At 43.5% G+C, this 13,859-nt stretch overlaps 1 protein-coding gene across 1 annotated transcript in view; it reads right to left on the bottom strand.

Moving 5' to 3' along the window:
• ctnnd2b (catenin (cadherin-associated protein), delta 2b) overlaps positions 1-13,859 on the bottom strand; it is a 154,520-nt gene that overhangs the window by 26,133 nt on the left and 114,528 nt on the right. The window contains exons 14-15 of the mRNA XM_041948579.1: positions 12,138-12,351; positions 750-936 (exon numbers count right to left, since the gene is read on the bottom strand). Coding sequence (XP_041804513.1) covers positions 750-936; positions 12,138-12,351 — 401 coding nt within the window. The remainder of the gene's footprint in view (positions 1-749; positions 937-12,137; positions 12,352-13,859) is intronic.

Here is a 13,859-nt window from a genome sequence, read left to right on the forward strand (position 1 = left end):
CCAAGTGGCCTAAAAAATATTGCAGCAAGTAAGAAGTAATTAAGAAGTGTTTACTAAAATGGACAAACACAACACATTTTCTGTAATTTGAACTGAACTGAGGACAAGAACAAATGAGAGCCAATAATATCTGATGCTACATCGCTGAGTGTCAGTGCATGGACTCTACAGTCTAAATTCCGATCTCAAAATAAAAAACCTCCTGGCCCTAACCCTCATCCTGGCCTACATTTGAACGTACAAAGTAATGTCTGCAGTTCACTGATAACATATAAATGAACTGAACCAGCGTGCCGGTGTACAGAACCAAAACAAAAAGAAATATGTGTCACAGTCCTACTACTTCCAGACTGTACTGTATGACTAGCATCATGTCTCAAGTGAGAAAACGAAAAGCCACAGCAGCTCTAAAGCCAAGTGATGAGTCATCTTAAACGCAGCTCAGTCTGTCAGTTCTCTGTGTGTACAGTGTTAAAAATAACACAGAATACTGTCTAAAAATAACAGACAGTTTGATCTAAGAGAGACTTCTTTCTCTGCTCGATTGTGGATGGTAATAGACTGTGAACAGCAAAACATCTCCGCAAATGAGATGCTGAATGAACGTTAAGCTAATAATATGTGATGCTGGAAATGTGCGACACTTTGGACCGTCCAATAACAAAGTAACAACGTAGGAATAGAATATCCGTCCTCTTAACCTTGGATAAGAAATGCAAAGACTAGTAGAAAAAGATGGCGACACTGACCGCAGGCAGCCCGTGGCGTTGCGGAGGACCTGGGACGAGTGTAGGTGCAGCTTGCGGTCCTCCTGCGTGTGCGGGGAGGTGTCCCAGCCCGAGTGTGGGATGATCACAGCGTTGGTCAGCACGGCCAGGGCATCTTGGATGATGGGCATCTTCAGGGCGTCACATGACGACAGGTTCCACAAAACACCTGGAAGGGAACGGCAGGGAGACGAGAGGTGAGAAACCAACAGAGAGGAAAGGGGAAGACAGAGGAGGAAGACGGGAAGAGAGACAGACACAAAGACAACTCCAGGGCAAAACGCGTTGAAATATTTAGTAGGTTTTGGTGTGCAGCTTGATCAAGCACACGCAGCAGCACAGACAGTTACTGCAGTCTTGACTTACTAGCCTTACAGCAGCCTGGAAAGCCAGACACATGTTCTTAAAACTAGTACAACAGGAACAGTTCGAAGAAAACTGCTGGGAATAATAACATTAATGGCAGCTGCTTCACTTTCACGCATGCTGGTTCACTGTCACACTGTCATTGCTTACTGGGAAACTTGAATATGATGCAGCCGTCGTTAATGTCAGTAACACCAAGACTGGATCATCGACGGGGCGACCACCCGAAGGCTCCGGACCCTCAGGGCCCTCGACGGCCCAGGCTCAGTGTCGACAAAGAGTTAGCAGCGGGGTGAAAACGTGGCAAACAGCACCTGTTTGTTTGAGGTTTGCTCAGGTCAAAGTCATGTTGACTTAAAGATAATGACCATCTCAAAGCATTTCCTGTAACTTTACATTAAAGGCAGGCTTCAAGAGGGATACATTCATGCTCTCACCAACAGCAGGACAATGTTGATCTGGAATTAGAAATCAATGACAGTATTGGCAGTGTGAATGCCTGAAGTGTCTGTAAGTCATGCTGCATGTTAATGTGCTGCTGCTGACTGTCATCGACTGGACAAACGTTGTATCTGTACTCTCTCTCTCTCTCTCTCTCTCTCCATGTTAGGAGTTCCTATTTACTTCCTATAAAGTGAACAGGAACCATCCCACCACTGTCTCCTCTGGCAACTGTATTGTTTATATATATATATGAACATCAACTTGGTGCTTTTTGAGTTCATTCACTTGTTTCTCTGCTTCTTTTTTGCACACGCTCAAGTCTATCTGTTTGAGGGATCAGTTTTTCCACCAGGTTTTGCCTTTTGTCTTATTTGATGTAACTCCTGTTTGTTAACTGCCGGCTCTGTTGTGCTCCTGGAAACACATCTTACTGTTAGTGCTGGGGCTTGCTGGGCGACACCTATTTTACAGTGAGCAGTTTTACTGTTCGTACAGATTATTTTTCAGTGATTAGCTGATGATGTAGTATGGTGTTTGATGCCTCATGCGTGGATTTGTGTACTGTCACGATGATAAATAAATTAATAATTAGAAGAAGTACAGAGACACAACCCCCTGTTAGCATCCTGCATCTTTAATTACACAGGAGTAATGCATTTCAAATGCTGCTCCGAGATTTGAAAACATACAGCAACCTTTAATTTATTGCTCCAGGTCGCCGCTGCGCTGCTGTAATTAACAGAGAACAACCGAAAAAGAATTAAGAGAAATACTGGCAGGCAGTAAATCACTTACACAGAATTGCTCTGCAGCGCTCTCTTGTTCTTAATCCTCACCTGAATTCAACATACAGTGACCAGCCAACCAAGGAAATGGAGTGAGTTTTCTCCTGCCTGCCAATTACTGTTCACTCTTTTTGCCAGTTGCCACACACACACAAACACACACACACACTGGCAACTGAATAGACAAAAGCTCTCCCTCTCCAGAGACCCACTCTACACACACACACACAGACACACACACAGACATCTGCTTGAGCCTTTAAAGCAAAGGACAGAGAGGGTGAGAGGCAAATCATCACTTTTGCTACAAAACACTTTGATTTCTTGAGTGGCTTTGAACACACAGGCGCGCACGCACACACGCAAACTGCGATAACCTTGGGGGATCTACACAACACGTCATAATTCTTATTGACCTTCGCCTTGCAGAGCGTCTACATCCTAATCTATGTACTCATATAATCATGTGTTTGTGCATTTGCAAGTGTCCACCCCTCGTCATATCTGCACTTATCTACCACTCTCCTTTATGGCTGTAATTACAGCTGTAGTAGTGGTGAAACATCCTATCCTCAGATCTGTGTGTGTCTGCGTGTGTGTGTGCAGTAAGGCGTTGTCTCTTTAGCATTGTGCTGCTCACCCTCGGCTAAACAGCCACTGTGTAATTACAGCTTCTGTTATCTGTCTTTGTGGGTTTGTGTGAATTTGCTCTTGTGTGTGTGTGTGTGTGTGTGTGTGTGTGTCAGTCTCGACTCCATCAGCCGTTTGGACCGCGTGCGTTTATGCGCAGTGTCTGTGGTCAGAAGGAGTTTCTAAATGTCTGGCTTCCGGCTTCATGACGCTAATTAGCTGGGACTGTCATGTTAGCAAAAGTGTCTCCTCTCTGTCTCATCTTATCTGCTGCTCAAGAGGGGGAAGGAGGCGTGCTGGGTTTCTGATAACCTTCCCATTCGATGTGACATGTAATAATTCTGGCTGACCTTGATTTGCACGTCTGTGAGTCAGCGAGCGTGGCCGCGGTTTTTCTTCTTATGCTGTTTTTTAGCCCACGGTGCAATGGAGTAAATACACCGATGTGAACTAATGTTATTATTCTTTAAAGGAATTCAACAAGCTTGTTTGCGATCTCGCCTCCAGTTGAACGAGAAGGTCAGTTTTATCTCTCTGTGTTCAAATTCCCCCTTAGGTGCAAGATTTAGCCAAACATTAGCACCATGGCTGGAAGCGGAGGAAGCTGTGACAAAATGCACCTCCTAACAACTCCAAATATGTTTCATCTTGTTAGAGAGAAAAATTATCTTTGCATCCAATAGCAATCTGGGTTTTGTTCAAAGTTATGAAAGTGACCAAATGCATATGTATGCATTGTTACCGGTAACATGCAGAGATGAAACAGCAGAGAGATCCTCTTTTCTTTTTCAAAACTGAATGATTCACCTGGTAAATGGAGGGTTCATCCAGTTTCAAAAAAAATACTTTCCCCCTTTTTCCCCCTAGTTTTGTCCTGGTTTTAGGATATTCATCTGTTCTTCGTTTTGAAGGAGTCGTTCATGAGGCTCCCCACGCAGTCATAGCATGCATCTCTTTGCTGGCTGAACCAACGCTGAAAAAGTCTTAGGGAAACACAGGGATAGTGTTGCATTGCAGCATAAACACGAGGGCAGAGTACATGTTCTTGCCATACGGCGGTAAATAATTCTGTCTAATGTCGGAATCATTAGAAAAATGTTTCAGTTAGATGCCGGTTAATATCTATGCCAATAAAACAAGCGGTTTATTCTTGAAGAACACCTAGGATGCTTTCTGTAGTGAAATAATGAATCTAACCCTGCAAAATCTGAGTAAAGTCACTGAATAATGCATTTGATATCCTGTGGCTAAATTGTTGGAGCACAGCATGGAAAATCTCATTGTTATGAAACTCCCTTTCACACATTGGCTACATCCTGTAAACATGCATGCTAGCGTTACACTGACTTTTCTCATTTGTTGACCACACATTAAATCAGCACAGTGAGAAAAAAAAAAAATGAACGGCTTCTACAATCAAAGAATGTAATTAGCCATTTTTACTTGCAACTAAGTGGCATCTAAGCATTATTTTTTGTTGTTGTTTGCAGTAGTGGTCCCCAGAGTAAAGCTGCTCTGAGGAAACTAAAATATGTATGTAGCACAAATCTGATAAAAACAATGAAATCTCCCACTGTGGAGGATGTGAGGGTTACGCATGAGTTGCATCGATTTTGAACATTAAAAGCGCTGTGGATTAAGATAAGTAGTAGCCGTATGTTGTATATTGTCAGATGTAATATGTGGCACACGATGTCATCCTGCAGCTGCAAGAAAAAGATGCCTTTTTTTTTTATCATCGTGAGTAAATCCAGCTGTTTGCCAGCATCACTTTTAGCTGCACGGAGAATGACATCATCTCCCCGAGGTGAAAGGCGGCGGGGTTTTTATCTTTGATGTGAATTAAACGCACGCTCGCAAACACGCAGTCACACACACACAAAAAATAAACCCGAAATGCACCCTCGCATGAATGCACGTGAACATGCCCGCACACACAAGCAAGTACGCAGAGCCACAAGTGTATGACAGATGAGGGAGGTTAATTGCCTCAGCCTTACATCATGAGAGGCAGCGGGAGGTTATGAATGCTGTGTTATATGGAGGGAGGGGAAATGAATACGTTGGCCATCTCTCTTTGTCTCTGAAGCCATTTCCCATCTCTCATTTCCACCGCGTTTTCATTCCCCTGTCACCTTTTCTCTCTTCTGCAACATCGCAGCACATCTCTCTGTTTGCCTCTTGATCTCTTTGTTCCTCATTCCTCCTGATGCGTTTTGGAGTGTTTTTGGGGATATCTGTCCTTGCGTGACCCACACTGTGTACGACACCGTTAGACACAGCGCCTTTTCTCACCCCCTACGTTTGCTGGACTTGATCTTTCCAAAGGCGCTAAAGTTAGGTGTACTGGATGGGGGCAAAACAATGAATACAATCTCCAAAGGGTTATGACAACTGTGACAAAACAGGGCTACATTTCAGCCCACACACATCTCTGCTGGTCTAATCACAAAAGGGTGTTTTGCCATATTTCAACAATGCATTGAGCAATAGGTCGGTTTGCAGTGGAGAAGAAAAAAACAAGTGAATGTTACACTAAAAATCCGAGTCCAAGCATAAAAATTCTCCAAATGAAACCCATGCATGCTGCACGGCCCAGAAAAGCAGGCTGCAGCCTCGTGTTTGTGTGTACACCATTAACTAATCAAAAGCCTGCATTCTCACAACCAGTTGCAAACTCTAACTACTGTCATTACTGCAATCATCAAGCAATCAATGGTGGAGGCACCTTCAGGAGCTGCCTGTATTCAGGTTACGTACGGAGCATCTCTGAAGAGCACACACTGACGGGCTGACCTTGAGGACAGCGGGGTGCCTCTGTCACGAGAGAGACCACCCTCCTGTGACAATCAGTGTGTACGCCCTGAGCGTGTGGGTGGGCGTGCAGAAGGCTGATGGTTCCTTTTAACGGCTCAGTGGATGAATCAGTTGTCACCTGTTTTCTTTTTAATTGCTGTCATCTTCTGGCAGAAACTAAATGTAGAAAACAGTTGAGGGCAGTCTTAAGTTCACTGGTGTCAAGCTGCCTGGCAGTGGAAAGTGTCCCAGCTCAAGTCTTCACTCCTTACATGGCACAAATCTGACATTTTAGAGTGAGTGTCAACGGTGAACGGCTTCATAAAGTTGCATTTTCTTTCCCCATTTTTATTGTTAGTGAATGGATTTATCTTCCAAAAATCAGACTTACAAGCATTCAGACTTCATACATTTTGGTCATAATCTAATCAATCTGGTTAGGTTTGTATGTTAGAGGTGAGCATAATGATGGTGAAATAAGAAGAAAAAGAAAAATGTTAACTAAATATCTCATATAAGTATAAAAAATTATATTCCTATAATATTTCTTCAAGGACTTTATTCTAAATTCTAATATCTATTTATAACATCATTCATTTAGTAAGTCATGACGTTTCTCTGTCCTTCAGAATAGAATTTAAACCTTATGACACTATTTTTATTGTCTTTTACAACACAACGTACTTCACAGTGCAGCTGCTCACCAGTGAATTCTGGTATTTTCTTCATATTACATCAGTATAATATTAAACTATTAATGTGTATTGCATGACTTATTGCATATATTAAGTTTTGCACACATTCATTGTCCTGAAAGTAGAAGGATGTACGCTCTACTTTTGTTTTCATGATGAGGTGAACATCGATCACCGTTAATCACTTTGTCCACACAGGCCTATAGCTTTACGTTAATGAGCCTCGGCCACAGTGTGGAATCTTGTTTGCCCAGTTTGGGTCCTTTGATGATGTTGTCATTAAAAACAGGGAACAGTGTAGCTAAGTGCTATACTGCTGATCCTGTCAAGGTCAACCAGAGTTGGCAAGAAGAAAAAGAAAAAGGCTACAGTGTGTACCGCTGTCCTCTCTACCCTACTGTGCTGTTACGTACGAGCTAACTTATCCAGTCCAATCTGATATGCAAGTATTTTGCAAATACAGGTAGAAAGAAAGAAAGAAAGATAAAGCATGTTCATAAAAATAAACATACTTTTGGAGGCATGTATATGGCTGCTTCTACCATAATGACTTTCAATCTTGTGTTAGTTGATGAAAATATTATTTACCTGCAATTATGAAACAGGTTGAGCTTGAGAAGCTGCATTAAAATCCTGTTTAAATGAACTGAAAAATAAGTTAATGAGCCCAGTTTAACTTGAGGGGACGCAGCTGCTGTGTGCTTTTATAATTAACTTTGGTTACTTGGTGTCTTAGCTTTGTATACTTGTATAGTTTTAGAGGGTTTTTGTGCCTGTTTTCTCTGCAATTTTCCCTTAATTGTTTTTGGTTATTTTAAGTTCTTTATTTTCTAAATTAGCTCATATGTTCTTTTTATAAAGAGATTCACTAATATCTGTTTTACATAGGTACATGTAGCACTATGCACTATATGTGTTTGGGTGCTACATGTTGTTTTTACTCAAACCAATAATTGACCGGACAAAAACATGTGCTGGATGCCTTTATGACACAAATCCTAGCCTATTTTAATTTTGCAAATAATCCATAATTGTTGTCTTTCACGTTGTCGTTCTCCATCTCTTTGCTTTGCTTAAACTGGATGAGCATTGTGAGTGGATTGCATCCAGACTGCAGAAAGCTCCCGTCACAGTGTGAGCCTGACAGCCTCCATATCTGCTTCTGAAGAGCTCACACCAACGTGAGCGATCCAGACCTGTCACTTACGATGACGTGTGCCGCTGTGGTGCGATGGAAAAGTTGCATTGTAGTGACAAGTGGAACCACAGCTTCTGACTGCATGCAGATTTTAAAAGGGACTAAAGTTAAAGAAAGCGCGGCGCTCTGTGAGTGGGCGGGGGCAGGCATCATGGTGTTTCCTCTGTAGCTGGGTTAAATAGGCCTCACATGTGGAATCAGCATGACTAAATATGCAGCCAACAACACTAAAGGAAAACTCACCAAAACTGATCTGAATTTGGATAAGCAATCATTTTTAAGTTTCTTAAAGGACAGAAGTGTGCACACGAATAAGTGCTCCTTTCAGAATCTCAATGCATTTAAACTCATTAATCAATAGTTCATAAATCATTTTCTGTGCCAGGATCAATAAGTAGATCAGAGCTGAGACACACAAACACCGGTCTGCTGCAAGTATTTCTACAGACAAATGCATCACATCAACAGCGAGGCGCAAGCAGCCTGAGCTACATGCACGCTGCGAGAAATAAATAAATAAGTGAATCATTACTCTTACAGTACCTGACATTTTCATATTGTTGCTTTATAAAGTAATAGTGATGCAACCTATATCCAGGTCCTGAAAGCTTTTATGTGTGCCCTTCTAAACGTCAGGTAGAACTTTGCAGGAACTCTGCCACCGAAAACTTGCTTCCGGCAAACAATATGACTTTCCACACGTAAGCGCCAGTGGCATTTTTGGCTCCTCATCAAAACTGTCGTGTTGAATTGATGAATATGTGTGTGACTGGGAGCAGGCAGGTCTGACCTGTGCTCTCTGTGGCGACGGCCCCGACCCAACAAGAGAGGGCTTGCTCCTCCTTTCACCTGCCATCCACCACAAACAGCCTTTCCACTGCAGAAACGTACCAAACTGTAGTTTTACCATAACCACAACTTTTGAGGCTTTGATATGCTCTTCCTGCATATCTACTATATTCTACAACTACTCACATACATACATCTTAAAACAGGCGAGAGTGGGACCAAAACTGACTATGTGCTGTTTGGGAGGCAAGTGAAGCCAGCAGCTGTGGAACACAACAACGGAGGAAGTGGAGTTGATATTGCGTCTCCGTCAGAACCACTGAATCCAGGGCACTGCTGGGGGCAGCTGAAGCCTGTGCTCTTTAAATGGCACCCAGCATCTCCGAACACTTGGTAATGTTTTGGTGCGCTCCACTACGCACACTGTGATCCTTTATTTTAATAGAATGGGTTTTCATGGTTTTATTTCTGTTTCCGTGCTGTTTGGCTGTATGTTGTGTCCTAATTTTTGACAGATGCTGAGAAATCTCCCGGTCCACCTTCAGGTTTCTGATCGCTGACTCCGGCTCCCTGTGAATGGCCTCCTCCTCTCAAATACTGATGGAGGTCAAGGCATCTTAATTGGTTCTCCATCATTCTTTTTCAGCCAGGGATGCTGGTCCATTCACAACTTTGCTCCAGAATGAAATATCAAAACAACTACAGAGTAACTATGGTGATCCCCTGACTTTACTGTGCTACCACCAGCATACCACACCATATCACATGTCCACTGTGGTGTGACGACACACCTGCTCAACCAATAATAAAAAGAATAGCTAAATGTTACGATACTTTTCCTTGACTACCTGCATTTGGAAAAAGGCTTGTAGCTACAAGTAAGTACCAGAGAAATCAGGCACATTTACAAATATGCTCCGCTGTATGCTGCATCTAATCTGCAGAGTTAGAGTTAATATCTGCTCTTTTAAACCAGCTTTATTCCCTACAAATAATCATCTTTACTTCTGAACGGGAAAGAGAAAAAAGAGGGAGAGAGACTGAAGAGCAGAGGGCCAAAACCTCGTTTGTGACTTTGTGCCATCAAGCAAACTGTGTGTGTGTGTGTGTGTGTGTGTGTGTGTGAGAGAGAGAGTGTATGTTTGTGAACAAGCCTTTGTGTGTACTCGTGTGTGTGTAGCTGAATCTGTAGCTAGCAAGGCAGGCAGCTTGACTTCCCACTGTGATCCTGATTCAAAATGCTCAGCAGAGAGAGAGAGGAGGAGGCCGAGAGGGTAGGCGATACGGAGAACGAGTGGAAAAAGAGACGCAGAGAAAGGCAAAGAGGACAGGACAGAGACAGGAAGAGAAGGGGAGACCAATTACGAAAAGCCAACCACAGAGGGATAAGAGAGCAAGCGAGAGAGGCTGAGAGGCAGGGAGAGAGAGTTATTTCCTCTGGGTCTTTGAGAGAGAGAGGAGAGCACGGTCTGTCTGCGTCCGGTCGGTCGTTCAGCTGATTAATTTGTGACAGGAGGGATTTCTGTGCTCCGTGCCTTGAATTGCTGCTCTAATTTATATGGTAATCTTCTTTAAGACTCCAGCAGCATACAAAAAACCTTTTATTTCCATCGCTGCTAAGCCTAAACCATTTTCTATACTCACTACACACATACAGTATACATACACATGAACGCGCAGAGCACACTTGGGTCATGCTCTGCACCACATGTGATTGTATGAGAGGGATGCGGCCGCCTCTCAATTTCACTTTCCTCATAAGGTTTTTCTGCTCGGCTTGAGTTAGTATTCATGACTGTCTTTTTTTTTTTACCACGAGTGATGCCGAAAATGTTTGTCCGTCACCAGGATCTCCTGTCACCCTGACCTGAAGTACTGCTGTAAATAATTAGGACAGTGATTAAAGGCTCAAGGGCAGCCTTTGTGGGAGACGGGGACAGTTTGGTTTAGGAGAGAGCAAGGACGGAAAATAAGTTTGGGCGTAGCAGCTGAGGTGGACGCTCGGCATCACGTGGGATGAAAGGTAATGACAGGGAAGATGCTGAGCTGCTTGCATGAGGACTAAAATTCTGTGACTAGAAAATGCAGCTTTATTCTAATCATTCAAAATGATAAAAACCTACAAAAACACCTCACACATTTTTCCACCACAGGTTTTTTCGGTCTTGACCGTCAGAAAGTTGGGACGAAGCTCCGGACGACAGATGAGCTGCAATTACAGTCGCATCTGGGTACATCCTGTGATAACATAAACTTCTCTGTCCTTGTTCCAAAACAGTAGCGGACATCCATTCAGTCTGCGTGCCTTGATAGTTTATGCAGCGGTTTGCATGAAAAAAGGCAGCGACATGGAGGGGGTACGCTTCATTTGTTGGAGATAATGGAGATTATCTCCAGGTGATCTGTGGCTCGGGACCAAAACCCAACAAACCGGATTATAGAAGACCTCTCCCTCAATAGACCACACAAATCTACCCTCTCCTCGTTGATTGGACGTCTTCTGTCTCGAGTCCTGACGTAAAAACAACACACGTCCTCAAAGTCCACTTCATCATGCAGGTCGCGCAGTTGTCATGGAGATGAATCGTTAACGCGCTTTCTCAGTATTCCCTCCTGAAGCCACTATGCTGATCACTGTCAAGTGAGTCACCTTTTCCTAAAATCACCCCAAATCACGTTGGTTAAACTGTTCTAGAAAGCAGAAATAAGTGAGATGTTGGATTCTGACATGTGGAGTCTGGAAATATCATGCTCGTTACAGACCTGCAGCAGAGATGTTTTCATTAGCGTGGGTGCTGGTAAGAGAAATCCATTTTTCTCATTTGGCTCCAGGATTGGAATGAACCCCTAGAGGACTCTGGACATAGATCAGCTTGAAAATTGAGTGGTATTCCTCTTTTAGCTCTGTCGTCTCTCCATGCCCATCCAGAGGTGAAAGTCCTTTCACCGTGGTCGCCAATTAGACAGGAATTGTCAGGATATATAAAGTAAAAGTAAAAAAAAAAAAAAAGCACCCGTAGAAGCATTGCTGGTAATCCTTTAATCCTTTTGGCCCAGAGTTTACCACCCAGACCTCAGTGGGTTTGGAACCTCAAATTAATCAATCCTGAATACATTTTTTACAATGTGGATGATATTTGTGTTTGCTGACAGAGAACACAAACCTGCTGTGGATACAAGAGCAGTGCAGCCCTTTGCGCAGAATCTCAGTTTGACAAGTCAACAGCACTTGTCAGCCGCAGCGCTGGGGAGCAGGCAGGAGGTAAACAATTCACTCCTCTGTGTGTGTGTGTGTGTGTGTGTGTGTGTGTGTGTGTGTGTGTGTGCTCATCTCTGTATTTGTACACCTCATCTGTAAATGGGAGCGTGCATGGACAGTACATGGTGTTTTGTTGGTTGCAGAGCCGGATATTCAGTGAATCTGAGTGTGCGTGGCTGCAGATGAGAGGCAACATATGTCTGTAGGTGTGTGTGTATGTAAGTGGATCACATCCAGGTGCACACAGACACACAAGCAGGCGCTAGAAAAATTCCTGCTTCCCTGCAGTATTTGTACCGGGAAAATGGAGGAAATGATGGAAAAAGTAGCATTGTGATCTCAGTTTCTGAAATGAACCACTGCTGCACGCTCAGTAACATCAAAACATTTGCATATCGTGTTTGTTACCTGTGAGCAGCTCTCGGATCTCCACATCTGTGGTCTTTCGGAGCAGTCGGACCAGAGCCGGTATGCCTCCGCAGTTCTTCAGGGCGATCTTGTTGTCGTCGTTGGCTTTGCCGTACACCAGGTTCCTCAGGGCTCCGCAGGCGCTGCGGTGCACGTCGGTCATCCGGTGGTCCAACAGGTCCACCAGCAGCTGGATGCCACCCTGTCGCCGGATCTGAAGGCCGAGGACGGAGGGAGGAATTCAGTGGGCAGCAGGGAGAAAATCACGAATACTAGAAGTGTTTCCACGCGTTTGTGCCTGTTCATGTCTGTGAGCAGTTTAGAATACGTGAAGAGGAGATATTCAGAGGAAACTTTTTTTTTTATCATGCTTGAAGCTGCGGTTGGAGAAAATCTCACGCCATCATGTAAATATTAATTTCTACTTTTTCAACATAATAAACAGGGTGCAGATTTATTTAAACGGCAGCCACAGCACTTCCTGTCCCATCACCCCTCTCTGCGTCTGCAGCCCTCCCTGCTTCTCTGCGTCTAGACAAAGAGGGAATGTAGGGCAGACCGCCTGCCTTCGATAAAAACAAAAGACAATTTAGTGAAGGAGACTGCACAGGGATGAGGCAGTTGTGCTTATACATTGTGTCTTTTGTGCTCCAGACAAAGGTACTTCAGCATGAAGCTTATTACAGCTGATTCACTTTGGATGACAATATCTCACTGGAAAGTGATTATTCAGGAATTACATGTTAAAGTGGACGGTAGATCTTCAAGTAACAGGCCTTGTAATTACTGGGTTATGTCCAAATTTAATGAAATCATCACATCCAAATGTTCTGGATTAATCCAAGTATTCTTTATCTGTAAAATGTTGGAAAAAATAACAAATGCTCATCACAAGGTCCGACAGTCCAAGGGGTCGACTTCTAATTTCGGAAAAAAAAACCCTAAAAGAATTCACTCGATAATGATTTGTGATAGAGAAAAACTGGACTTGTCATCATTTTGTAGGGATTTCTTAAAACCACATATTGATAATCAAAAATTGGTGTAATTCTTTTCAGTCTTGTCTGGCCTTAGTGACACAGAAGCAGGGATAGAACAACTAAGAGCACAAATCAAGCATAAAAGACCACATCTGTGTGATGTGTCTGGTTCTGGGAGGCTGAACAGGCAGCAGGCCGTACGTATCCCTCAGCATCCACTCCATTATTTCACCACTCAGGCATCTCACTCAAGGGCAAAAAACAATTTGGCCTGTGGGTTGTAGTTTTGGCAGCCCGGCTCTAAATACTACCATGCTTCATTCTTCAGCACAATTTCAACATCAGTCATCTGTCTTTCTCTCTCTCACTCCATTTTTAATGCCTGTCGGCTGATTGCTGTTTGAGGAACTTTGTTTGCCCTCAAATCCATCGTCTCCATGGGATTAATAAAGTCCAATTGAGCTGAATTGAGTTGACATTGAAGAGGCAGACTGAACTGTTTTCTCCGAGACGCTGAGTGATGACGGCTCGAAAGGACGGGGGGGACAGACTGCAGGAACAGGACTAGATCCAGCGTTGGGTTCTGTGTGCATGATGAGGAGTTAATGCTGTCTAATACGGAGTTTGGTGGAGCCCAGACAGCACACGTGGGACAGAGTTTCCCCTCAATAAAGACTGGTGTCAAGTCTTTAACTTCTCGGGGCGATGTGACATGCACACACACACACACACACACACACAC

Source organism: Chelmon rostratus, chromosome 12 (assembly GCF_017976325.1).
Source record: "Chelmon rostratus isolate fCheRos1 chromosome 12, fCheRos1.pri, whole genome shotgun sequence".
In the NCBI taxonomy this organism is placed as follows: Eukaryota; Metazoa; Chordata; class Actinopteri; order Chaetodontiformes; family Chaetodontidae; genus Chelmon; species Chelmon rostratus.